The sequence below is a fragment of the Bos taurus genome, chromosome 21 (genome assembly GCF_002263795.3).
Source record: "Bos taurus isolate L1 Dominette 01449 registration number 42190680 breed Hereford chromosome 21, ARS-UCD2.0, whole genome shotgun sequence".
Taxonomy (NCBI): domain Eukaryota; kingdom Metazoa; phylum Chordata; class Mammalia; order Artiodactyla; family Bovidae; genus Bos; species Bos taurus.
The window spans coordinates 35,083,206-35,110,958 of record NC_037348.1 but is presented as its reverse complement, the minus strand read 5'-3'; the positions used below and the strand labels follow the sequence as shown (position 1 = coordinate 35,110,958).

Sequence of the window (27,753 nt, the reverse complement as noted above, 5' to 3'; positions counted from 1 at the left end):
AGGAGCACAGCACACCTTTTTTGCTTCTCCGTCAAACTCTGTGTCTTTGTCCTGAACTAATGTGAGTGATAACTCTGGGTACCCTTTCAAGAAGAGGAAGAAAATTGAGGGCAAGGAGGAGTTAGTCATTGGAACCTGGGCAGGGGCACTGGAATCATTTCCTTTTCAAGAAAGTAATCTTTCCTTTGTGTTGAAGCCAGGAAACAAGACCAGGAAGCTTGGAGCTGTGCTTTTGAATATAAATGTGTATTTAACAAAATTACTTCCTAAACATTGAGTTTGAGGTGGATCCAAAATTTTCTGGCCAGGAAATGGGTTGTTTTAAGATTCATCCCAGGTCAGGGTAATCTAAAAGAAATCAGCTGCTCTCTGGGTGGTCTTAACTTCTGGTTCCCAGTCAAGAGGGCCCATCTTTTTAGTTACGGAAGCACAAGGATGGTTTGAGGGCTGAATCAGATCTGCGTTGCTTCCCTTGCCTTGATGCTTATAAGCCTTATCCATCCTTCCAGCCACAGCTCAGATAACACTTCCTTCATGAAAAGCCATCTTGCGTCTACTCAAACCCACCTCTCTCCCAACTCCCCTGCTCCATTCAGTGTGTGTTCTTTCCCTCCTCCAGACACCTAATTACACACCTGCTGGTGATAAGAAATCCACATCACGGTATTTATCATACCCTGCCTTGTACTTGAGCACTTAGGGACTTGTCATTTCTCTTCTGAAAGGCAAGCTTCCTGAGGAGTAGGGCTGTCCTTGAATCACCTTGTCCTTCTTTCCCCTTCCACTCATCTCCTCCCCTCCTCCCTCACCGCTTATCCATCACTTTGCCTTCTGTATGCAAGCAGTAAATATTTGTTAAATGAAGGTTATTTGTGCCTTCAGATTTTCTCAGAAGAATAGAATAGTCACACTCCTTTCTGATCCAAGTGTTGGCAGTTTAAATTCTTTTTAAGCCAAACAGAAAATTTACATAAACATCTCTACTCAGCTGTGATTCCCTCTAGGGGAATTTAGGAAAGTTAGGAGCGTAACATTTTGCCACTCCCCAAAGAAGAGTTTTCTCATACCATGATGCTCCCTCCCTGCCAAGAGACCACCCCTCCCCATGCCTCATCCCTAGGGTTCCTCAGCCCTGCAAAGGAAAACAGCAAAACAGCGGGACTGACGATCTCTTGGATGAAAAATCTCAGAATCTAGAACACCAACTAGATATCCTTTTGTGTTTTCAACATTTTAAAATGACTGGATAGTTTGTACTTTCCACTCTCATTAATTAATTGATTTAATTCATTGCATTCACAGAAAGATCAGTCTTACTATTTTATCTGTGCAGTGTTTTCATTTCATGTTCTATCAGTGAGACACCTACACTTGCGAAAACAGGCATCATAATGCACATTCGTGTCTCAGAGCCATAGAATGTTAAAGCCGAGTGGCACACACCACATTCTCCTAGTGTAGCTTCATCCTAGAAATGATGAGATTGAGACCCACACAGCCTGACATGCCCATAGACAGGTAGGCAGAATGGGCACGAAGCCAGAGCTCCCTGATTCCCCTGGTCAAGTGCTGTCTCTCTCTGAAGCTTCCCCTCCCTCAGAAGCATGGCTGGGACACGGTGAGCTCCAGGCCAGTGCATTACAGTAAAGTTCATTCCCACAGAGAACAGCTGCTTCTCTCCCAGAGGGATCGCTTAGTTTTTAAGCCAAATCCTGAGCCTGGAATGCTGTTCTGGTCCATGATGGAGCAGGTGAGGAACTGCAGAGTGGTTCACTCGAGAACCATTTCAAGGTGGTTCACAGGAAGGAGCATCACCTCCCTCTCAGGAGACAACAGACTGAGCTATGACTCTTTTAAAGGAACTTTCCTAAGGTTCCCACAGAACATATTTTGTATTTTCACATAAATTCCATTTTACTTCTTTGTCTCAGCAAACAACCCTTTTCTCATATCTGAAGAACTAGCCATTTTGATTAATTTTACCCTTTCAATTAAGATGACCTTTCTCCCATGACAATGCGTGAACCATACTGGATTTCTGCTAGGCTTATATTTGGTGAACAAAGCTTATTGACATTAGGAGCTCATGTGAGTTGTGTTTCTCAGATATCTGTCAAAAGCATAGTGGCCAAGATGACATGCATGAGATGGAACCTGTGACATATACCTGTCAGTGCAAGTGGGGCTAGGGGCTGTCAACAATCCTCTTTTCCACATGCCTGAACAACAGGAAAGGAGGCTAGTCTCCTAACAAATTCCATTATAATGTAAATCTGACATCAGGGTATAAGCACTGGACACCAGAATCTGAATGGCCCTTCTCCTCTCCTCAGACATTGATATACAGCCTGGAGCCTGCCCTTCTCAGTTCAGACCACTAGCTAGTGAATCTTCCTTCCTCAAAAGGAAGAGAGGAGTGAGGATTTTTACCAAGGACAAAACAAGTCCCTCCCCCCATCTCTGTCACTCAAAAGTTGCCATTACTCCCATTCTGAGTGCTCGGTATATGCTCCTTTTAGTTTGGGATCCTATGAATGCTTCCCTATCTCATTTATAGGGCAGCAGAATTGACGGGGATCTTCAGCACTTGCCTATCAGCAAGAATAGGCACCTCGGCTGTCCACAGGGGCTGCGTTGGGTACAGATCTCTAGATACGTCGTCTTAGGAATAGAGTGCCCACAGGAGTCCAGGCGGATGTGGCTGTGTATACTGTGTTCGGACACTGTCCCTATGAGTTCTCCCCTCATACCCTCACTGTTCCTGGTAGCCAGCAAAGAATGAAATGGACTTGCATCTGCAGAATGAGCCTCCTTCCCAGGGAGCCCTGAGGAAGAGGGGGAAAGTTAATGATCATGGTCCAACACAAAGGAAGTAGACAGACGCGGCACACAGGAGGCAGTGACCTTTGCTGTGCTTCCTTCTATGGCGACGCCATGGTGGCTCCCATCCAGACCCGGAAGTCGCTGTTCTCATCTGTCCTTTTCACCAGAATCCCAAATCAGTCAGGCTGTGGGCATTTCCACCTTGACGCTCTTCTCTCTGGAAATGTGGCCTTGGGACAGCCATTCTTGCCCTTGAGAGAGTGACTCTCCTGAGTGTGTCCTCCTATGCCTCACTGAGGGATTCCATTGCTTCTCTTATTTAGGGTCTCCTTTAGAAGGTGCCTCTCTTGAACACTGGCTTGGCTCTTCTGGCCTGTTGAACCATCCATGGTCACTGAAATCTACCTACCATTTCTTGCTTGGGTTATTTTTTTTGTTGTTTTCGTCTAAATGCACCCTGAAAACCCTTGAGATGCAAGAAGTGTCTCCTGTTTTTGCCTGGAGTGCCAAAAATGAATTATCAGGAACAAACTCCCATTATAGTATTATCAAGGAATACATTTTCATTCGAGGGGGCCTCCTGAATCTAGAATGTTTGCTGATTCATCACAAGTGTGGCTGGAGCTTCTCCTTCCACTACGTGTGGGGGTGGGGGGGGGAATGCTTCCTGAGCCAAATGAGTAGAATGCTAAGATGTGTACAAAAAAAAGGTTGAATCTATTAATTAAAAAAAGATAACTGGCAGTTTAAGACTAATCGTTTGCTTGCAAACAGTGTACTTCCTTTGTGCTCCTGGTTAAGATTTAATACCTCAGAGCCTAAAGTGAATGTTACAGAGAAAAGCCATGGACATTTTGGGAAGAAACATCTTGTGCCAAGGAAAAGTCATGTGGCTGAGGGAGCATCTGGTGTTGGCCTGTGAAAGATGGGAGCAATTTAGAGGTACAGGAGGAGACTTAAAGGCTCCCAGGCTGAGAAGTCAGAATGAGCAGTGATATACAGACAGGTGGGCTAGGATGTGTACAAGGCCCTGGGAGGAACTTGGCACTTTGTGGGGCCGAGTTCCTGGTGGAGTCAGTCTTGAACATGCGGAGTAGAACATGACAGCAGAGAGATGGGGACCAGCCAGGCAGTCAGTACCCAGGGGCGCTTTGGGTCCTTTGCATTGTATTCCTTAAAGAATTGAACGTTTATTTTTCTGAAAATAAGTTTCACAATCCACCTTGAGTTATTAGGGCTTCAGAATGACCTACCATAGATAAGTGACAGCAGTGTGACATGTGACAGCAATGGGAGCAACTCCCACACAGTGCCATTTGCACAGACTTCTTGCTGTGCTCAGTTGCATTTCTTCTCATGGACTGTAGCCCTCCAGGCTCCTCTGTCCATGAAATTTTTCTGTCAAAAATACTGGGAGTGGGTTGCCATTTCCTCCAGGGGATCTTCTGGAGTCCGAGGTTGACCCTGTATCTCTTGCGTCTCCTATACTGGCAGGCAGATTCTTTACCACCCTGCCACCTAGGAAGCCCCTGTACTACACTTAGCCAAAAGGCCAAGAAGCAAGACTTCCTGCTAACTGTGAGGATCTAGACATGGTGGCTGGGAGTCAAGAAAGCAACCTGTGCAATACATCTGGGGTGGACACTGGCTTCTGCTTGTAGAACCCTCAGGGACATCATGGACCTCCTTAGCAGAGGAAGCAGATAGAAGATAAACATTAATTCTATTCCTGTAACAATATCAGATGCTGAAGTACCCTTGATGATGTGTGTTAGTCACTTCCTCAAAGTCTGCGTGGAATTGGCACAGTTTTGCTAGTGTTTATGACTCTGTGCTGACTTGTGACCTCATCTATCTATCTATACAGGGTTACAAGTGACTTAGAACTCCAAAATGTGCATTCCCAGAATCCTCTGTTATCAATGACCACAGATATGGAATTATAGCAACTGAGAGGGACCAGGAGTCTGTGAATGTGCTAATAGACCAAAAGTTGAGTTTGAAGACATAAATCTTTGTGGGAATCTTGGCATAGTTTTGTTTCTCTATTTGTTTGATATTGCTAGCTTCTGGAGAGTTTTCCATCTTCATGGAAATGTCAGAACTCGTGGGTGGTAAGATTCACTGAAGGCTCAATAAGGGCTGATTAGGGAATGGCTCTGCTGACCATAGGGATCTTGCTCTGTGGAGTCAGATGGGGGAAAAATCAGTTCAAGTTTGTACCTAGTCTAGGAAGTCATCCTCCATTAGGATGTTTGGGGAGATAATCAGGCAGTTGATCCCTATAGCCATTAGGGGAACAGGAAGAGGCACCAGATCATAGGTAAAGCCCCTTCATGCAGATGCAGTACCTGCGTTACCTCATGTGTCCCATAGAAGCAGGTGCTTAAAGAGTTACTGCCTCTAATGAGCAAGGTGAGTATTTTTGAGTCTGTGGTCCTAGGCAATGACATTTGAGTGGACTGCATCTTAGGTTATGGGAAGATGTCAGAGTTTCTGAGTGAGCGATCTTGACATTTAAAAACTGGGACCTGGTCTTATCCCAGTCCCTCTGGGTACCATCCAGTATGAACCTTGACTGGAGAGCAGCAGCGCAGTGCAGTGGTCCGTGCCCTGGAAGCGAGATCTTTTATCATTTGCTTCTGCAGGTAGTAAATATCCAGCTGCTCGCTGCACTGTAAGAGTTCAGGTGACCTTTGGGCCACTCACATCATCATCTGGCACATTCCTAATGTACTGTTTGACAGAGCAAGACCTGCAGTACATCCCCACCCTTTCCGTGGCCATTGTGGAAACCTTGGCAAACTACCCATCACACCTACACAGAGCGTCTAAGTGAGCTTTAGTTCTATCAAACTAATGTCCTAAACTGAACAGAGCTTTAGCTTGCACACTAAAAGAATGCAAAATATTGCTTTTGAAGGGGTCAGTACAAGTTATAATTTTTTGTGATGATATAAGGAATTCACACATTTGACCCCTGGTTAAAGGGGCTAAATGTAGTTTTACAACAAATTTAAGTTAACTTGCAATGCACTATCAGTGATCTCTGCTCCAAATTTCAGTCCGAGTAGAGAGAGGTTTTGGTGCCAAATTAATTTCATGCAAAGAGTTTGAGAATTCTAAGTTAGTCAAGTCTACTGACTGGCCTGCATGATCCTTCAGTAAGTTTTTTGTCACCTGACATCAGCTATGTTTGCTCTTGGTATTCATTTTTTAGATTAATTTATTTGTTTTAATCGCAGGATAATTACTTTACAATATTGCGATGGTTTTTGCCATGTGCTGTGTGTGCTTAGTCGCTCAGTCATGTCCGACTCTTTGTGACCCCATGAACTGTAGCCCACAAGGCTTCTCTGTCCATGGAGATTCTCCATGCAAGAGTGCTCTAGTGGGTGGTCAAGCCCTCCTCCAGGTGATCTTTCCAACCCAGGGATCAAGCCCAGGCCATATACCAATGTGAATCAGCCACAGGTATACGTGTGTCCCCCCCCCCCATTCTTTATAATGCCTTTTCCTAGTGAAGATGCACAGTAACATCCAGTAAAAGTAAAGACTTGCACTCCACAGTGAATGAACTGAAAGATAAGGGGAAAACTCAACTATATCCCTAAGCCCCTGGGCACAGGTTTAGTGACCACTTTCAGCATTTACTGAGAGTAGCTACATCTTTTTCTGTCACAGAGGAACCCACCCAGGATGGCCACTGCTCTCCAATGCAGATTGGCTTAGTCAGAATCGCCCTTGGTCGAGGCTGTAGGTCCGAGGGAGAGGAGTGGGACCATGGAACAAGCAAGTGGAGACCTGCAGACTTTGTGACCAGCTGAGTTTTGAGAAGAGCTGACATAGCCACCGTTGTGCCTCATCTCCCTGAGGCTGTTTGCCTGCCAGTTATGTTCTGGCTTATGTGGAGATGGTCAGTGGGTAGTTGTATGGAGGAGGGTGTGTGTATCGCTACTCACGCGGCACCAGAGGATCAGGCATTTTACTCTTTTTGTTCTGAATCTTCATCAAGGCTGTGCTATTGAAAGATCCCCTGGGATTTTCCTTAGGAAGGACTCATTTACCACAAGTGGCATCATTTATTTCAGAACTGATTCCTAGGCTGTTCCATAAATACTAATGAAATGCTCAACAATGTGTTCCACCTTGGAATTTGCAGCAGAAGTCACGGAGGTGCTGGCTCTCCATGCAAGAGAAGCAGCTCTTTACCACGTGTCAGAATTTGTAATCAGGTGTGCCTGGTTATTCTTTTTTTTTTCTCCCTTCTCTGACATTGCCTTAAATGACTCCAGACAGAAAAAGAAAAACAGAGACACAGCTAAAAAAGAGATTAGAGTAAGTGAGATATTGCTAACCACAGCCATCAGGACCTACAGCAAATACTTGATTATCACTGATCAGAATGGAGATATTTCATGTGATACATGATTAAATTAGAACTCTGTTGGTCGCCCTCCTGAACTGTGCAAAGACATCACCTTTTATTCGCAGGATGTTTAACATGGTAGGTAGATAACACATACAGATATATCAAAGTACAAATCAGAGTGCTCTTTATTCTGACAAGCACAAAGTGTGATGTTTAATAGACAGTACACAAGGTATAAGAGTAGGACAGTGTCTGGGACTTGGTGAGTGACCTTGAGGATTTCCTCTGGGGGGTCAACAGCTGTGGAGAGTGGACAGACTGTCCCCTTTTCTGTATGTCTGTCATATTGCCATCTGGTCTAAGTACTGTCACCTGTCTCCTAGTCTACTGCACTGGACGCTCCTAAGTGATTTTCCTGCTTCCATGCACCCTCCTACCATGACCAGGACCTGCAACAGCTAGCCAGCATTTTTTAAAATGTGAATCAGATTACATTCCTGCTTCATGCTTACAAAGCCTTGTCCACCAAGGCCTTCATGATCTGGCACTTCCTTGTGTCTGTGACTTCACTCATTCTTTCCTCCTCTTAGTATTTTGCAGTCTTTCTTATCCTTGAACATGTCCAGTGCTTGAGTATCTTTGAGCTTTGTCATTAGTTTTTATACCCAAAAGGCTTATTTTGACCAAAGAAGGCCAGAAGGATTGTTTTGGGTGTGTCTAGATTATAGAGAGTGCTGCAGTGAAACAAGGAAGATGATGACAGAAGAAGAGCCATTGGATAACATTGTTTGGAGACTTTCTTAATTTTCCAGGGACAAATTTTGGAGAGTGATGAGCAGGTAGGGAAACGATGGTCTGAGCAGTGAATGCCTAGGACGCAGTAGAGGACTCAGCACACGTAACTCTTTTCCCTCACTACCACATTTCTTAAAAAAATGGATGGAGCTTTAGGACTGGCCTTACCAATAGGAGATTCTCATAGGAAAAGAAAACCTTAAGCATGCTCACAGGAGTAGGAGAAGTCTGAAAAGAGGGAGTGATGGAAGCTTCAACTAAAAGTAGGGATAATTGGAGAAAGTTTCCAAAAGAGATGAGCAGAAGAGGAGGAGACCATGAGCCCACTTGGAGAGCTTTGCAAGTATATTTTTATAAAAGGAAGTATCAGAATTGCAGTGAGTGACCAATTCATATGTTGAAATAATACCCCCAACATGATGGTGTTAGGAGGTGGGGTCTTGCATTCGCACCTTACAGGGTACAAACCTGCACCCCCTGCATTGGACGCACAGGGTCTTAACCACTGGACTGCCGGGGAAGTCCCTGGCGTACTTTTTCTTAAGGTACAACTTACATATTGTAAGGTATATGAATCTTAAGTGTATATTTCAATGAATTTTTTACATGTGTATAAAACCACACTTCCCTGATGGCTCAGCAGGTAAAGACTCTGCCTGCAATGCAGAAGACACGACAGACACGGATTTAATCCCTGAGTTGGGGAGATTCCCCTGGAGAAGGAAATGGCAACCCACTCCAGTATTCTGGCCTGGAAAATCCATGGACAGAGGCGCCTGGTGGGCTACAGTCCATGGGGTCACAAAGAGTCAGACACAACTGAGCGACTAGCACTTTCATATAAAACCATGTAAGCATCAACTATATCAAAATATAGAACCTTTCCAGCATCCCAGAAAGGTAATCACCTCCATCTATTTTGACCACAGTTGCCATAGATTAGTTTTGTGACTGTATAGCTTTATTGAGGTATAATTGATATGCAAGTAACTTCACATATCTGAATGGTACAGTTTAGTAACTTTTTCATGCAGAATCATCACAATCAAAGTAATGAACCTATCCATTACCCCCAAAAGTTTCATCGTACCCCTTGGTAATCCCTCCTTGGCCCCAGGCATTCCCATACCAACCCCCCAATATGTGTAGGCAGTCACTAATATGCTACTAATATGAGTTGCTTCCATATCTTGGCAATTGTAAATAATACTGCTGTGCATGCTGAATCATTTCAGTCATGTCTGACCCTGCAACCCCATGGACTGTAGCCTGCCAGGCTCCTCTGTCCATGGGATTTTCCAGGCAAGAATACTGGAATGGGTTCCCATTTCCTTCTCCAGGGGATCTTCCCAACCCAGGGATTGAAGCTGTGTCTCTTACATCTCCTGCATTGGCATTGGCAGGCAGGTTCCTTACCACTAGCGCCACCTGGGAAGCCCCAGTACTGCTGTGGGGTGCATGTATCTTTTCAAATTAGCATTTACTTTTTTTCTTTTTCAGATATATACCCAGAAGCTGAGTTGCTGGATCATATGGTAGCTCTATTTTTAGTTTTCTGAGGAACCTCCATACTCTTTTCCATAGTGGCTATACCAGCTCACATTCCCACCAACAGTGGACAAGAGTTCCCTCTTCTCCACATCCTCCCCAGCAATTTATTTGCAGACTTCTTGCTGATAGCCATTCTGACAGGTGTGAGGTGAATTCTCATTGTGGTGGTCCAGTAAGAACTGGAAAAGTGATGCCAAGGGGTTGCTGTAATTTAGCAAGGAGTGAGATATATGTTAATACATTTAGGTCTTTAATCCATTTGGAATTTATTTTTGCATGTAGTATGAGAAAACGTTCTAATCCCATTCTTCACATGTAACTGTCCAGTTTTCCTAGCACCGTTTACTGAAGAGACTGTCTTTTCTCCCTTGTATATTCTTGCCTCTCAACATCTTAATAATATTGAGTCTTTTAACCCATGACCGAAAGTGTGTCTGTCCACTTGAATCTGTAGATCAATTTGGGGATTATTGCCATACTTAACAATATTAAGTTTTCTAATCCTTGAGTACAAGATGTTTTTATCTTTATCTAAGTCTTCTTTAATTTCCTTCAATAACGTATTGTGGTTTTGACTATACAAGCCTTGTACTCTTTTGGCTAAATATGTTAGTATTTTATTCTTGCAGCTGTTGCTGTGAGTGAGACTGTTTTCTTTGTTGGCTTATTAGCTATTGTGTTGGTGAGGATTCTCCAAAGACACAGAACTGATAGGACGTGTGTATATATTAATATTATATAAATATTTGTAGTATATATGTTTATATTTATACAGGGAATTCACTCATGCAATTATGGAGGCTGTCAAGTCCAAAATGGGCAGGGTGGGCTGGAAGGCTGGAGACCCAGGAAAGAACTAATGCTGCAGTTCAACTCTGAAAACCATAATTCCTTCTTGCCCTGGGCAAGTCAATCTGCTGTTCTATTCTGGCCTTCAGCTAATTGGATGAGGCCCTGGTGGCTCAGACGGTAAAGCGTCTGTCTACAATGTGGGAGACATGGGTTCCATCCCTGGGTCGGGAAGATCCGCTGGAGAAGGAGATGGCAATCCACTCCAGTACTATTGCCTGGAAAATCCCATGGACAGAGGAGCCTGGTAGGCTACAGTCCATGGGGTCGCAAAGAGTCGGACACGACTGAGCGACTTCACTTTCCTTTCCTTTCCTTTCCTTTCCTTAACCACATCATGGAGGGCCATCGGAGTCCACCAATTTAAATATTAATCCAAAGACACCCTTCCAGAAACATCAAAAAGAGTGTTTGACCAAATATTAATGCTTGGGTGCCATGGCCTATCCAGTAGCCAAATTGACAAATAAAACTAACATCATAACCATGACTTTCTGATTTATTTTAGTGATTGCCTTTGCATTTGTAGAATATATCTTTTAACTTAACGTGCTTCCCCATAAAGTGGTAATACAGTAATTCATGTGTAAGAACCTCCCGATAGTTCACTTCCCTTACTCCCATTCTGACTTTTATGCTGCTGTTGTCACACATTTTACTTTTCCATGTTATAAATTTCATGCACCATTGTCATTTGTCAGTGAAACTGGAACACTGTTCAGCCTAAGGCTAATTATTCCTAACTCGTGGAGCAAGGCCCTTCTGTGTGTTCTTGGGGCCTCCTGAATCTTGAGGTTTTCATGTCTGACTGGTGGGAACAGACACTGTGTCTAGCCCTACTATTCCCTCTATTCATTTTGAGTGGTTCTTTCTTTGCTGCTGCTAAGTCGCTTCAGTCGTGTCCAACTCTGTGTGACCCCATAGACGGCAGCCCACCAGGCTTCCCCGTCCCTGGGATTCTCCAGGCAAGAACACTGGAGTGGGTTGCCATTTCCTTCTCCAACGCATGAAAGTGAAGTCGCTCAGTTGTGTCCGACTCTAGCGACCCCATGGACTGCATAGCCTACCAGGCTCTTCCGTCCACGGGATTTTCCAGGCAGGAGTACTGGAGTGGGGTGCCATTGCCTTCTCCGGGTTCTTTCTTTGGCCTCAGGTAATTTCCTCACACACCTGTGGTGAGAAGTACTCAGCTAAATACTTAAGGCTGAATCTCTGTAGGTCTTGGAGTTCTGTGTGTGTGAAGTTCTCTCTCTTCATTGCTCTGTCCTGAGAATTTTAAGGACATTGGTCTCCCTGGGTGCTCAGCTCTTATCTTCTCAGTGCAGAGAGTCCGGCAGTCCCTGCCTGGGTTCCTCCTTCTCACGCTACAGCCTGGAAAACACTCTCAAACAAGGAAAGAAGGGCAGTCATGGGGCTGAAAGTGAAAGTTGCTCAGTCCTGTCTGGCTCTTTGTGACCCCATGAACTGTAACCTGCCAGGCTTCTCTGTCCATGGAATTCTCCAGGCCAGAATACTGGAGTGCGTAGCTGTTCCCTTCTCCAGGGGATCTTCCCAACCCAGGGATTGACCCAAGTCTCCCACATTGCAGGCAGATTCTTTACCATGTGAGCCATCAGGGAAGCTGGCCTCATTCATTTCCGGTCTCTCAGGAACCACTCTCATTCTCTGTTTCATTCACTTTGTCCATTTTGGGTTGCTTCAGGCAGAGAGGTAGATGTAGCCTTCATTTCTGTTTTGTAGACATGAGGTTAGAATTGCGGGGTCTTATAGTATATGGATGTTTAGCTTTAGTAGCTGTCACTTAGAGTTTACCAAAATCAGCTAATTTGAATCACAGATAATTTTCACTAATGTAGTTGACATTCACTTTACCTAAAACTAGCTCAGTTGGTAAAGAATCCACCTGCAGGGCAGGAGACCCCGGTTCAATTCCTGGGTCAGGAAGATCCGCTGGAGAAGGGATAGGCTACCCACTCCAGTATTCTTGGGCTTCCCTTGTGGCTCAGCTGGTGAAGAATCCACCTGCAGTGCAGGAGACCTCGGTCTGATCCCTGGGTTAGGAAGATTCCCTGGAGAAGGGAAAGGCTACCCACTCCAATATTCTGGCCTGGAGCAATCCATGAACTGTATTCCATGTCCATGGGGTTGCAAAGAGTAGGACACAACTGAGCAACTTTCACTTTACCTAGAGCATGTTGCTAGGTCTTATTCCCTGCACAGTAAAGAGTGAAAGTGACAAGTTCTTAGCGACATCAAGTTTCTCTAGAACTTCTGTGATATAAGCCTTCACATCAAATGTACTATTAAAAGTATTAAGTAAATGGTGGTAGTGAAAAGGGTGGAAAGCAGAGAGAGCAGATAAATCTGTCGTTACTTGACTGATAGTTGTCATTATATTTGACAACATACGTTTGCTAAGTCACGGCAGCTCTGATTTCTCCAGAAACCTGGTGATATTCTATGTTGTTATTATATGTTCCTGGCCCATTAGCACATTCTCTGTCTCTCTCTCAAGTCTCCTTGTGGGTGGCTGTTACTCTTCTCACATAGAAGGTGACCCATATCTACATAACATCCTTCCATGGTTCCTTTAGATTAAATATAATGTGCTCAACAGTGGAGTTGTGTCAGGCAGCAGACCACTGGGCCCTCCCCTCACATGGGTGCAGGGAGGGGGCGATTGTGGTGAGGTGGTGGTACATAAGGCCTTCTGCTTTACAGCTGCTGAAAGACTAAATGATTCTCTCTCTTCTCACTGTAAGGGGCATTGAGAACTAAGAATGCTTTTTAACACCTCTCACTGGTAAAATGTGTGTTAAATTTCTACCAAATATGACTTTTCCCTAAAGAGAGTTGCCCCTTGGCCAGTACCTTTCCGTATATGACAGATAATGTGAAAGGGAAGTGTCATGTTAAAAGCATCTCTTTTTTGAGTTTCATTCCCAGTCTTTGAGGTGCTTATAGAGTAATTTAATTCATTCTTGAGTCAGGTAGCCCCTGCTTTGATGCCTTTGTCTTTAGATCCTCTGTTTGTAAATCTCCTAAGAATAGATCAAAAATGATGTTTGTATCTGTTTCCAGAATTAGGAAGTAAGAACAGAATGAGGCTTTATGGCTGCAGTTAACCCTTTCTATTTTCTTCATTGGATACCACAGTATTTCGTATTTGGAGTTAATCTCTTCCAGAAAGCCATCAGCGTTCTCACAGGTCAAGGCATTTATTTCCCTGGCTGGGGTGCGTGTGTTTGTTTCAAGGTTACACTGTATAAATCAGACATGTTATACCCTTTCCATATAAAATACAAACTTGCAGTAATAGCATTAACCAAGTTTTATAATTCATTGTATGTTTACCTTTTACCCCAAATGCATGCAAGTTGATTTTTTCCCCACAGGTATATGGGAAAAGTCTGAGGAACCTAAAAAATTCAAGCACATTGGAAACCTTGGGTTGCTGAATCTCAGGCCTGAAGTTGTGTTTTCAACAAGGCTGAGACAAACAGAATTGCAAGACAGATGCTGCTAGAATAAGGATGCAGGGAAAAAAAGATTGTTTTCAAAGGCCTGAACCCACAACTTTTTTCCTTCTAGTTCCCTAGTATTTCTGTAAGTTCTTGGTTATTACCATTTTCTCTGCTCTCCTTAGTTCCCAGGATGCCCCTCTTTTCTAGTAAAAAAGCAGTTCACATTCCTTACAACCATGGCTTGATCTTGAAACAGAACGGTTGAGCCTGATGTAAGTTGTTGGCTTCTTCATGGTTTCTGACGTTCTTCCTCTGCTTCCTTTGATCAGGAGAGCCCTTTGTTGATTTGCTTGTTCATTTATGCATGTTATATGGACTGGCACTGGTATCGGTTTATAATAGAATGGGCATTGTTGCTGCTTGTCTGGAGAGGGCAGCACCCATCTTGAGACAGGAACTCACACTTTCTGGGGATTATGCTTCCTGATTTCAAGATAAAGATTTAACTCCCCAAGACTACTTATGGTGTGCCTGAGCCTGTCATTGACCTGAGATGTATACCCTTTCACAATAAAAATCTACATATTTCTATAGTTAAAGTAACATTGTCAACAGGGTAAGAAGGTTATAATTGGGAGGGACTAGATTTTGTTTGTTTTTAAATCTTGATCACAAAGTTGTTTGGTTTGTTTGCTGCTTTTTTGGCTGTGCCACAAGGCTCACAGAATCTTAGTTCCTCCACCAAGGATTGAACCCAGGACCCTGGAATAAAGGCATCAGGTCCTAACCACTGGACTGCCAGGGAATTTCCAGGAAGATTTTTTAAAATGAAGCTCATGTTGACATGAGACATTGACGTTGTACATTGCAAAAGTAATTCTGTCTCCTTGTGGGTAATTTGCAAATATTAAAACTAGCTAGTATAGCTGGTACTTCCTGCTGGGTTAGGTTAGGGGTTTGCTTGCTCTGCAGATGTGTAGTTGTCAGTTACTTTGGTTTGATACCGTACTTTCATTTTAAAACCATTCTTCCTGAAGAATGCATGATGAAAGATGCTCTTATTCTTCTCTTTCTGATGAAGGACTCATCCAAACTTATTTACAAAAAAGAAGTTTCCCATACAGTTACTTTTGGTATCCCTTTGGAAAAATTTCCTAGACTTTGAGTCTGCTCCTCCTCCTCCAATCTGGAGATCAGAACATGATGTAGGTACAGCCCTAAGAACTAGTGATACCAAATAAGGAAACATTTGCGTGGAAAGCTCCTTTCTTGGTGATTATCCCTCCTGTAGACCGTAGTAGTTTGCCTTTAATAATCAAGCCTCAAAGCCCTGTTCATTGTCTCTTCCCTTCCCTCCCCTTCAGGGTTAGTGGAGTAGGAACTCTAATAGGGCATCCTGTATTTGTCCTTACTGGCTTGATGGTTATGGCTGAAATGCCACCATTTTTGTTATTGTGATGTTGTTTACTTCAATTAAAATTTTCTTCCTAAAAACAATCAGATTTAAGACTACCCCTTCAGGCCCATTTGGGTCCTTTCAAGAATCTGGCCAGTGAGCTCCCAGGACCTAAGATGGAAGGAGAAGAATAGGGTCTCAAAAACACACTTGGCCATTTCATGAATTGGTGCCATTTGGGAGCCTGTGGAGGCTAAATGACTGTGTCCCTAAATCATGACACACTTTGAGAAGTAGTTGAGAAGCAAATAATCAACCCTGTGTGGAGAGCACCGGGCTTTGTTCCCCATTAACTGTAGCAGTGATGATGGGTTCCTGATCTGAAAGTATGTGGAATAACAATCTGGATATTTTTGCTTCTAAGTTTTGTAAATATTCAGCCATCTCACTGGATAAAATTACTGTTGCAGCTGCCATCCTAAATAAATAAATTATGGAGAAATTTATTTCTCCATAGATACTGTGGCCGTATATTATCGCCCTGCTTATTTAACTTATGTGCAGAGTACATCATGCCAGACTGGATGAAGCACAACCTGGAATCAAGATTGCCAGGAGAAATATCAACAACCTCAAATATGCAGATGATACCATTAGGCAGAAAGCAAAAATGAACTAAAGAGCTTCTTGATGAAAGTGAAAGAGGAGAGTGAAAAGGCTGGCTTAAAACTCAACATTCAAAAAACTAAGATCATGGCATCTGGTCCCATCGCTTCATGGCAAATATATGGGGAAATGGTGGAAACAGTCACAGACTATTTTCTTGGGCTCCAGAATCACTGTAGATGGTGACTGCAGCCATGAAATTAAAAGATGCTTGCTCCTTGAAAGAAAAGTTATGAGCAACCTAGACAGCATATTCAAAAGCAGAGACATCACTTTGCCCAGAAAGGTCCATGTAGTCAAAGCTGTGGTTTTTTCAGTAGTCATGTATGGATGTGAGAGTTGGACCATAAAGAAGGTTGAGTGCCAAAGAATTGATGCTTTTGAACTGTGGTGTTGGAGAAGACTCTTAAGAGTCCCTTGGACTGCACGGAGATCAAACCAGTCAATCCTAAAGCAAGCCAACCCTGAATATTCATTTGAAAGACTGAAGCTGAAACTCCAATACTTTGGCCACCTGATGGGAAGAGCCGACTCATTGGAAAAGACCCTGACGCTGGGAAAGATTGAGGGCAGGAGGAGAAGGCGGTGACAGAGGATGAGATGGTTAGACGGCATCATGACTCAATGGACATAAATTTGAGCAAATTCTGGGAGATAGTGAAGGACAGGGAAGCCTGGCATGCTGCTGTTCATGGGATCGCAAAGACTCAGATATGACTGACTGAGTGACTGAACAACTGTGAAATTCACCTGGAATTATCATACATTAGGGTTTGGGAAAAGCATTAAGAAAAACAGTTCCAAGTAATCATTTCTCATTATGTCCTCTTAGCCCATCTCTTCACCACATCTGCACCCAGAAGGCATGCTCAATCTTGCTTTTACTTCCTGAATCACATCTCAGAGAGTTTCTTTTTCTTTTTGTTCCTTTATGTCTATCACCTCTGACACAGAGAGCAGCCCTGGTGAGATTCTGTGTAGACATCACTTTTTTTCTTTGTTCCAAATTGTTTATTTCACGTCAGCACTCTTATTGAATTCAAAACGTCTGACCATTAGACTCCAGCAGAGCAGAGGGCTAAGGCACACCACAAAATGCTGACCTTCCCTCAACTACGAGACAGAGAGGGCTAAGCATGATGACATTTTTAAGTATTTTAGGTACATACAAATGGTAAATTCTGAGTTTTAGCTGCCTTAGCCTCAACATCAGACTGTATTGAGGATATCAATGCAGTTTGTTCTTTAGCATCTTTCTTTTTTTTTTTTTAGAAATGACTACATAAAGTTATAATAAGATTCAATTTGAGTTTAATGTTAAAAAGAAATGTTCAGGTAGAGGATATAGAGGTGGTGAGTCATTATTTTATTTAAATGCTGATTATTTGTTTTCTTTAAAATAATAGGATTGAGACTAGATCTTTTGTATTTGGGCAACATTGATTTTCCTGTTTGGGGCAATTGAGAAATGATACTATGAATGAGATTATAGGGGAAAGAGTGACTGAAAAAAAAAAAAAAAAAGGGCAGTTACAAAACCACTGGACCTTGAAATGGAGAATCAGCTTCTTAATCCCTGGCAGAGTACGTGTTCTTCTGCCGGTTTGCACCACATGCAAGTAACTTGTGTTTCTGGTTTTCATTTCTGATGACAGCCTTTGTCCCCCTCTTCCACCAATTCCTGACTTAATATAAGACTGGTTCTGATCAGACTAGATGGTGCTTTACTATTGGCTGGCTTATCTGGTTTTGATTACATAGAATTTTCTGATTGGGCAAAAGCAAAGCTGGTGGTCTCCACTCTGACTATAACTAAGTGTCTTATTTCTGAATGATGTGTCATGACTGGACCGTTTAACTCTTTAGGCCTTTAGTTCATGAGAAAGAGATTGTTACACCACTTGAGTAATGACGGTAATGATATTCTAGACCTAAGAGTTTCTAACACTGCTTCTTAACTACAGCTGAGAAGTAGATCAAGTCTCCAGAAAGGCTAAAGAGGAGGCATGGAGGCAATGAAAACCAAATTCTTTTTGTCAGAACTGGTAGTAGAAAGACATGCGCTTGGTTTACCCTATGCTTCTGTCTTCCTCTGATACCACCACCGAAAGCAACGATGTCCAGGAATGAGTGAAAAGAAGCATTAGGCTTGGATAACCCCAAAACTTGACTTATTGAGTGAGTCCCAATGCAGATGACTCAGTGGTCTTATAGATATTCTGGAAATGGCTTCTCTGTTGTGATAGTCTTTAACACCCAATGAAATGTGACATTTGACATTATAGCAAAAAGCTGTAGTGGAAAGAGCAACAGATATAGACTCTTAGTTCATTGTTTAGGTCACAGGTTTGTTTTGTTTTGTTTTGTTTTTAATTACCAACATTGCTTGGGAAAGTCAACTCTTTCTGTGCCCCAGTTTCATTGTCCATAAATATAATACATGATTATAGCAATAACCCTGCCTCTGTCACAGAAATATTGTCAAGTTCAAGAGAAAAAAAACAGAAGCTATGTTTAAAAAGCTTCAAAAAATTTAAAGTGCTTATGTCAGTCTATAGGATCCTACATCACTACTTCCTATCTTTGTGGGGATTTATCCATATCTTCTGTGTTTTAGAACTAGATGGACCTGATAACAATCTAATTTTAATTCTTCACAAATATGTCAGAGAAGTAAACATTGAATATTTTACCCAGGCTTGAAATAAACCTGTTGTGAAATAAACAGAGGTCAGTGAAAAAAATAACATGATGGGGAACCTGCTTGGATATGATAATCACAGAAGTTTTTTCAATGGAGATGACATATAAGCTGAAATCAGAACAGTGAGCAAGAGACAACAATGAAACATACTCTCAAACACACACATAGGAAAAGGGAGTTTCTATAAAGGGAATAGCATTTGCAAAGGGTATACAGTGGTTGCTGTTTCCCAGGAGGAAAAGATGACTGGAGCCTGGGGGACAAAAGGGAAAATGGAACGAGATGAGAATGAACAGGTACTTAAGGGCCAGATCATCCAGGACTTTGCAGGTCATGGTAAGGGATTTGGGTTTTATTCTAAATGCCTTGGGATGCCATCAAATTTTTATTTCATTGAGGTATAGTTGACGTGCAATATAATAATTCAAGACTTATATACACTACAAATTGATCACCATGATAAGTCTAATAACCATGTGTCACCATACGATGAGGAAACAATGGAAACAGTGACAGACTTTATTTTGGGGGGCTCCAAAATCACTGTAGATGGTGACTGTAGCCATGAAATTAAAAGATGCTTGCTCCTTAGAAGAAAAGTTATGACCAACCTAGACAGCATATTAAAAAGCACAGATGTCACTTTGCCAACAAAGGTCCGTCTAGTCAAAGTTATAGTTTTTCCAGTAGTCATGTATGGATGTGAGAGTTGGACTATAAAGAAAGCTGAGCAGGAAAGAATTGATACTTTTGAATTGTGGTGTTGGAGAGGAGTCTTGAGAGTCCCTTGTACAGCAAGGAGATTCAACCAGTCCATCCTATAGGAAATCAGTCCTGAATATTCATTGGAAGGACTGATGTTGAAGCTGAAACTCCAATACTTTGGCCACCTGATGCAAAGAACTGACTCATTGGAAAAGACCCTGATGCTGAGAAAGATTGAAGGTGGGAGGAGAAGGGGGCAACAGAGGATGAGATGGTTGGATGGCATCACCGACTCAATGGACATGAGTTTGAGTAAACTCCAGGAGTTGGTGATGGACAGGGAAGCCTGGCATGCTGCAGTTCCTGGGGTCAGACATGACTGAGGGACTGAACTACCTGATCATACAAAGTTCCTGCAATAATATTGACTATATTCCCTATTATGTACATCACATCCCCATGACTTATTTTATAACTGGAAGTTTGTGCCTCTTAATCCCCTTCACCTATTTCATCCAGCCCCTCCCTTTGCCTCCCCTTTGGCGACCACCAGTTTGTTCTCTGTATCCGTGAGTCTGTTTCTGTTTTGTTTTGATTGTTAGCTTTGTTTCTAGATTCCACATATAAATGAATCATACAATATTTGTCTTTATCTGTCTTATTTGACTTAATATAATACCCTTTAGGTCTGTCCATTTTGTTGCAAATGGAAAAAGTTTGCTATTTTATGGCTGTGTAATATCCCACTATATATGTATACAACATCTGATTTGTCTGTTCATCTATTGATGAACACTTAGGCTGCTTCATTATATTGGCTATAGTAAGTAATACTGGAACGAACATAGAGGTGCATGCTGCTGCTGCTGCTGCTAAGTCGCTTCAGTCGTGTCGGACTCTGTGTGACCCCATAGACAGCAGCCTACCAGGCTCCCCCGTCCCTGGGATTCTCCAGGCAAGAACACTAGAGTGGGTTGCCATTTCCTTCTCCAATGCATGAAAGTGAAAAGTGAAAGTGAAGTTGCTCAGTCGTGTCCGACTCTTCGCAACCCCATGGACCGCAGCCCACCAGGCTCCTCCATCCATGGGATTTTCCAGGCAAGAGTACTGGAGTGGGGTGCCATTGCCTTCTCCATAGAGGTGCATATGTCTTCAAATTAGCACTTTTGTTTTCTTTGGATAAATACCCAGAAGTGGAATTCCTGCCTCATATGGTAGTTCTTTTTTTTGATTTTCTGAGGAAACTCCATACTGTTTTCCACAGTGGTGGCACCAGTTAACATTCCAACCAGCAGTCCTGTTTTTTGCACATCTTCACCCACATTTGTTATCTGTTGTCTTTTTGATAACAGCCATTCTGACAGTGTGAAGTGATATCTCATTGTAGTTTTTATTTGCATTTTGAAGACTCTTGAAAGTCCCTTGGACTGCAAGGAGATCCAACCAGTCCATTCTAAAGGAGATCCGTCCTGAGTGTTCTTTGGAAGGAATGATGCTAAAGCTGAAACTCCAGTACTTTGGCCACCTTATGTGAAGAGTTGACTCACTGGAAAAGACTCTGATGGTGGGAGGGATTGGCAGCAGGAGGAGAAGGGGACGACAGAGGATGAGATGGCTGGATGGCATCACCGACTCGATGGACATGAGTTTGAGTGAACTCCAGGAGTTGGTGATGGACAGGGAGGCCTGGCGTGCTGCAATTCATGGGGTCTCAAAGAGTCAGACATGACTGAGCGACTGAACTGAACTGAATAATTAGTGATGCTGAACATGTTTTTATGTGTATGTTGGCCATCGTTATGTCTTCCTTGGGAAACTATCTATTCAGGTCCTCTGCCCATTTTTTAACTGGATTGTTTGTTTTTACTGATACCAAGTTGTGTGAATTCTTTATATATTTTGAATAGTAACCCCTTATCAGAGCTATCATTTGCAAATATCTTTTCCCATTGAGTAAGTTTCCTTTTCATTTTGTTGATGTTTTCCTTCACTGTGCAAAAGCTTTTTAGTTTTGTAGTCGCATTCATTTATTTTTGCTTTTGTTGCCTTTGCCTAAGAAAATAGATCCAAAAAAATCATTCCTAAGACCAGTGTCAGAGACTATACTGCCTATGTTTTTGTCCAGGAGTTTTATGGTTTCAGGTCATATATTTAAGATGTTAATTCATTTTGAGTTTATTTTTGTAAATGCTGTTTTATTCTTTTGCATGTGGATGCAACGTGAAAGTTTTCCCAACACTATTTATTGAAGAGATTGTCTTTTCCCCACTGTGTATTTTTAGATCCCTTGTTGAAATTAATTGACCATATATGCATGAGTTTATTTCTAGATTCTATTCTGTTCCATTGATCTTTGTGTGTGTGTGCCAGAACTGTACAGTTTTGATTACTGTAACTTTGTAGTATAGTTTGAAATCAGGGCATATAATACCTCCAGCTTTGTCCTTCTTTCTTAAGATTGTTTTGGCAAGGAGTTCTTAAAAGATGGTTCAGCCTTATATATTCCAGTTTGAATGGTCAAGCTGGTTAAAAGGCCAATTTGGGGAAAATCACAGATGTCCTGGTGAGGGATGTTATACTGCCCAGAATGTGGCTGCCTCATGAAACCTCCCTGACTTTCCCCAACTTTACTTTGGTCCTTAAATCCGCACCCCCCCCCCCCCGACATACATCTCAGATGACTCCTGTGTCATTTATTCTGTGATGCTTTATTCTCTATAGCATCATTCTTATCTCCTCCTCACCAAAGTTATTGATTGAGAACCACTTCTTTCTTAATATTTGAAAAATCCTCAAAACTTCCTTCTGTATCTTCCATCTAATAAATGCTCCATAAATATTTGTTAAATGAGTAAGCACATAGTTCAGTAGCTGTTAGCACTCAAAGTGCCTCCAAGTCAACTGGAAAGATTTAAAATATGGATGCCAGGACTACATCCCCAAAGATTCTGACTGACAGTGTTGGGTATTTTTGTTGTAAAACTCCCAGGTGATTTTGATGTGTGGGTTGGAGTGGAAAATTAGGGGATGGGGCTGATTCTGGGTAGTCTGCAGTATTACTTGGGAATATCATCATACCCTCTCTAAATGCTTGTATATTTACCTTTTCCTCATGAAAGATGAAGCTATGACAAAATGCCCTGATTATCTCACCTTTAAAGTTTTTCAAAATAATGAATATGAAATCTACCCTCCGGGGTACTGATCCAGATCATTTGGTTGCATTTTCCAGAATGTGCTGTAATTTAGCTGCCCTTGGGAAGGAGAAGGTGAATTGCTGTTTTCACTAGACATCTGGAATTTGACTGAATGACTTATTTTTAACAGCTGTGGATCCGGAAAACACCAAAATAGAAAGGGGTTAAAACATGGCTTCTTCAAACACAGAACTCAGAAAGTCTGGCAATGGCATGATTGTGCAAATGTTTTGATTTCAGAAGGGGGAAGTCTTCATTTAATTCTATATAATGTGTATATAATAATATAATTTTAAGGCACCTGCTTCAAAATAGAAAGTGGGATGTTGGAGATAATAACACTAAACAAAAATTAAACTAAACCGGGCTCAGTGCCCAGGAAAATTATCAGATTCCAAGAACTGGGCAAGGAGTAAACTAATAGAGGGTAAAAAAAGCAGGAATGGATGAAGTCATATCTGCCTCTGTTAAAAATGACCATGAAGCAATGTGATCGCTCGTGAACAATTCCGAGGGGCATTTGTTGGGTGGGTGGAGTTCCTACCCTTCTCATGTTCAGTGACAAACTTCCAGTGGAACTTGCTTTCCTAAAATGTCAGTCCCAAACAGGCCAATAATTACAACCATCATGAATTATGTTTGAACTTTTATTATGCTGTAAACTAGTTGGAAATAAGTGAACCAGTAATAAAAGTAAGAGTTAACTGAAGTCAGAAGGAAAACCTTCATGTTTCCCAGGATGCCTAAATGCCATGTAATTTACATAAACAAGGAAGGAAATCCTCTGTGTGTGTTTAGGGGTGTGGGTCTAATACAGGAACCCATGTTTTCCTGTTATTGCAAAGCATTCTTTAATCTTTTAAGCACATTTTAGGACCCATATATATTCCAGATGTGTTGTTTCCTTTGCTATTAAAACAGCAGAGCAGGGTATGACTATCAGAGAAATTTAGGAGAGTCCCTTTTGTGTCACATGGACACACAAATTAAATGAATTAAGTGGATAGACAGCCCTGGGTAGACTGGTAATATTGCATGAATTTAGTGAGGGGAAAGATTGTTCCTCATGGACTTAAACAGGCTTATATGTGGAGCTGTAGGCCAGACAGGCCATTTGTGGATGGAAGACAATAACATTTCCTTGATCTTGGTTGTTTAAGGGATGATGATTTTTTAACCATGAAAGTAAACGCAATTGGTGTGAAATGTTCATAAGCGTTTAGCCAAAATATAACTGAATCATGGGCATTAAACCTAATCATTATTTGAAATTAAAAAAAAAAATGTTTGCTAAATTCTGGTTAGGAACAAAAAGAGAAGGATGGACTGAGATCCTAAAAAAAGCCCAGTCCTAGACCATAGGTTTCTCACCTAAAGGCGGGGTACCCGTATATTTTTGTTCACTTTCCCCTCTTGGTCACTGTTTTTCTGCCTAAATGACCCCAGACACTGAAGCTGTGATAAACTCTGCTGTGTGTGAAGGAGAGCCTTCTTACCACCAACCGTAACTGGCACAGGTACTTTCTGTCCTTCATCCCGCAAGGATTCATTTTGCCATCTGTTGAGCATTGCATGGTTATTTCAAAGTGTGGGATCTGTGGGCTGCTTTGAAACTAAGAAAGAATGTAGCATTGATGTACAGGCTTACTAGGATTGCATTCATTACGAGGAGTGCTTTCCACTTTTCCTGCTTCCTTTAATAGCATCAATTCTATTTAAACTTACAATTCCTACAGCCAGAGCTCAGGAGGAGCTTTGAGGAAAATCCTTTTAAAATACTTAATTACCTCCCCTCCCTTGAGGCTCTAAGTCAAGAAGTAGGCAGACAGGCAAAAGTTCAGAGTGACTCTCTCCTGCTGGCTGGTACTTGATCTCTGTCTGAGAAGTGAGAAGGTCCATCCTCAGCATGGAAGGGAGAACTGACCAAGGCCGAGAGGAGGAACTGCCGCAGGCCTGCAGCTGTGGTAGCCTAAGGAATTCATATGTGGAGGGGGGCCAGGGTTATAATCAGATGCAGATTAGATACAAACTAACTGTACTTTATGTTGAAGCTGAAACTCCAATACTTTGGCCACCTGATGCGAAGAACTGACTCATTTGAAAAGACCCCGATGCTGGGAAAGATTGAGGGCGGGAGGAGAAGGGGACGACAGAGGATGAGATGGTTGGATGGCATCACCAACTCAGTGGACATGAATTTGAGTAGACTTCAGGAGTTGGTGATGGACAGGGAGGCCTGGAGTGCTACGGTCCATGGGGTCGCAAAGTTCGAATGACTGAACTGAACTATAAGGCATTTTTTTTTTTTTTTTTTGAGTGAGGTATTTCTTATTCTTTTATCACTGAAGCCTGGAATACTTACACTGGACTGTAGCATTAGAAATATGCATTGTAGTTGCATCAGGGAACCAGTAAACTGTACCTTTAAAAGGTAGCCTTTTCCAGCCACCCCTACCTGATGCTCTCAGCCCTTTGTGCTGCTTTCCCTGCTAACCATCATGGTTTATTTGGAGCCTCCATTAGAGGGGCTTGCTATTAATTGTCCCTGTCGTGTTCAATGTGAGTGGATGAAGGCATCAATGAAGCTGCCCTTACAGTTAAAATTATATTGTAACTGCTCGAGGGTGCAGATTATAACGTCTGTTCCTTTTGAGTTCGCCTCTCACTAAAGGCACACATACTCATTCTTTTTCTGTTTTCCTCTGCTTCTCTTTGTCTCTGCACTTCCCTCTCCCTCTCTCTTCCTTCCCTCTATATTTACACGGATACACATGTATACACACACACACACACAAATATGTCATTTTTTCTCTCTCTTTTATGGCACATATGCATGTAGGCATAAGACAGAAACACCTGTGAATGGGACCAACCCACCCTGCACACTCACTGATCAGAGTGGTCTTCTCTTGGCAGTGACCAACAAGAAACCCACACAGGCATCCATTACGAAGGTCAAACAGTTTGAAGGCTCCACGTCATTTGTGCGGCGGTCACAGTGGATGCTCGAGCAGCTGCGCCAGGTTAACGGCATCGATCCTAATCGGGTGAGTGAACTGTCCAGTGCCGAGCCACGGTGTCCTTCTCTCACAGTGACTCTCTCATTGACCTTGGCAGACTGGTGGGTGTCTGAGTCGTTTTTGACAAGGCTATTTCTCTGTTCCAGTTATGTGGCTGAGACTTTCTGATTCCTGTGCCTGTCTTATGGGAAATTATAAATCTTTTCATCATGTTGGACAGAGGCACCTAAGGAGATGCATATTGAAGAAATGCTAGCTACCTCCAATACAAAGAGCAAAGTGCCAAGTGCAGAGTTCAGATAATCACATCTGTGATTATCAGTATGAAAAACCATGTTCAGCAAAGTTCCATCTGTCTTCTAATGCAATCAGGGATGAGGTTTATTTACCAAAAATCAAATAAATGAACTGCACCTTAAAAATGATGTATTAGAATTCCATTGGATTTAATACATGAAACATTTCATGGTAGAGTTATGTATGCAAGTAAATTTCCTTTGCTTATACACTAACCATATATCAATGATGAGGAAAGATGAAATGTAAAATCAAACTATACACTACAATAATAAGGGATAATCTTTCCCTACCAAAGGTTGGGGACAAGATTAATATTGTTCAGTGCCAGGAACCTGAAGTAATCCTTTTTTGAGCAATGGGAAAGACCATGTATAATCTGAAATAGGATACAAGTTGATATGCGGTTAAGCTAAAGGGACTTCTGTGCTCGTTGCTTCTTGGGGACATCTCAAAACACTGTGAGACAAGAGATCTGCTTGATAAAAAGAGAAAGGTGGACTCTCTGTGCCCCTGGTGCTAATCAAGATGAACCTTGTGATTAGGAACAAAGTCTCAGAAAAGTTTTAGCCTTTATGAGTCTTAATATGGTAAACTGGAAGCCGCAATTTTTAGAGATGGAGATCATTCGTTCTTTCAATGTCTTTTCCAGGATTCTGCAGAGTTTGATTTGTTGTTTGAAAATGCCTTTGACCAGTGGGTAGCCAGCACAGCCTCAGAAAAATGTACCTTCTTCCAGATCCTCCACCACACCTGCCAGCGCTACCTCACAGACAGGAAGCCGGAGTTTATTAACTGCCAGTCCAAAATCATGGGAGGTGAGTGGGCGTTTGAATGACTTTAGCCATCCCGTTTCCTTCCACTCGCTTTTATATAAAGAGTTAGGTGCTCAGCAGCATAATTAAAGATCAGAAAAAAAGAATCCGGATGCTCAGAGCTGGACTGCCTGAGGACCATTCTGGGAGCTCTTTGTATGCTAAAGACACAGTGGTGTGTTTTCAGTCTTATCCCAAAACCAATCTTTTTAAAGGAATTAACCCTTTAGATCAGATTATTTGTACCAGGAGAGGAAGCCTGTCCCTTTATTAGAATAACCTGTGCATTTGGTTTCCTCACTACCATTTCTATCATTTCATCACAGGACATTTTTAGAGTTGCTTTTTTCTTAGTATTTCTCAAGATGTTTTACAACTATTGATATGAACATTCCTACAGATCCAGTTCCTTCTCTCAAATAGCAACCTCAAATAGCAATAGTCTCTCATTTATTCCTTAATTGGCAGACAGAGCTGACTTAGGATGAGAGCTGTAAGCCAGCCTTATAGGAGCAAGTACCAGTACGGGAAAGTTAATGAGAAATGTTTAGAGAGTGCTTAGCACATTTCCGGAGAAGGCAATGGCACCCCACTCCAGTACTCTTGCCTGGAGAATCCCATGGACAGAGGAGCCTGGTGGGCTGTAGTCCATGGGGTCGCTAAGAGTCAGACACAACTGAGCGACTTCACTTTCACTTTTCACTTTCATGCATTGGAGAAGGAAATGGCAACCCACTCCAGTGTTCTTGCCTGGAGAGTCCCAGGGACAGAGGAGCCTGTTGGGCTGCCGTCTATGGGGTCGCACAGAGTCGGACACAACTGACGTGACTTAGCAGCAGTAACAGCAGCAGCACTTTTCTTCTAGGTGGCATTTCTTTTTAGAGAATTGAAACTGCTAAAAGTGTAAAGCCTTGCCAGTCACTCTGAGTTAAGGAAGAGTATGTATATCATTGATCTTTTCACTGATATGTTCTCCTGGTTTTGAAAGCATCTTCTAAAAAAAAAAAAAAGTACCAACTTTGTCTTAATCAAATGTCAAGTGAAGGTCACATTAGAAACATTACATTTTCCCCTTGAGCTGTATATATCTTTCATATGA

At 42.3% G+C, this 27,753-nt stretch overlaps 1 protein-coding gene across 7 annotated transcripts in view; it reads left to right on the top strand.

Annotated features, from left to right (window-relative positions):
* Window positions 1-27,753, top strand: part of STXBP6 (syntaxin binding protein 6) — a 281,001-nt gene that overhangs the window by 194,979 nt on the left and 58,269 nt on the right. For all 7 annotated transcript variants that reach the window (XM_059879122.1, XM_005221969.4, XM_005221968.5 and 4 more), the window contains 2 exon segments: window positions 25,439-25,569; window positions 26,492-26,657. In XM_059879122.1, coding sequence (XP_059735105.1) covers window positions 25,525-25,569; window positions 26,492-26,657 — 211 coding nt within the window. In that variant the 5' untranslated portion in view covers window positions 25,439-25,524.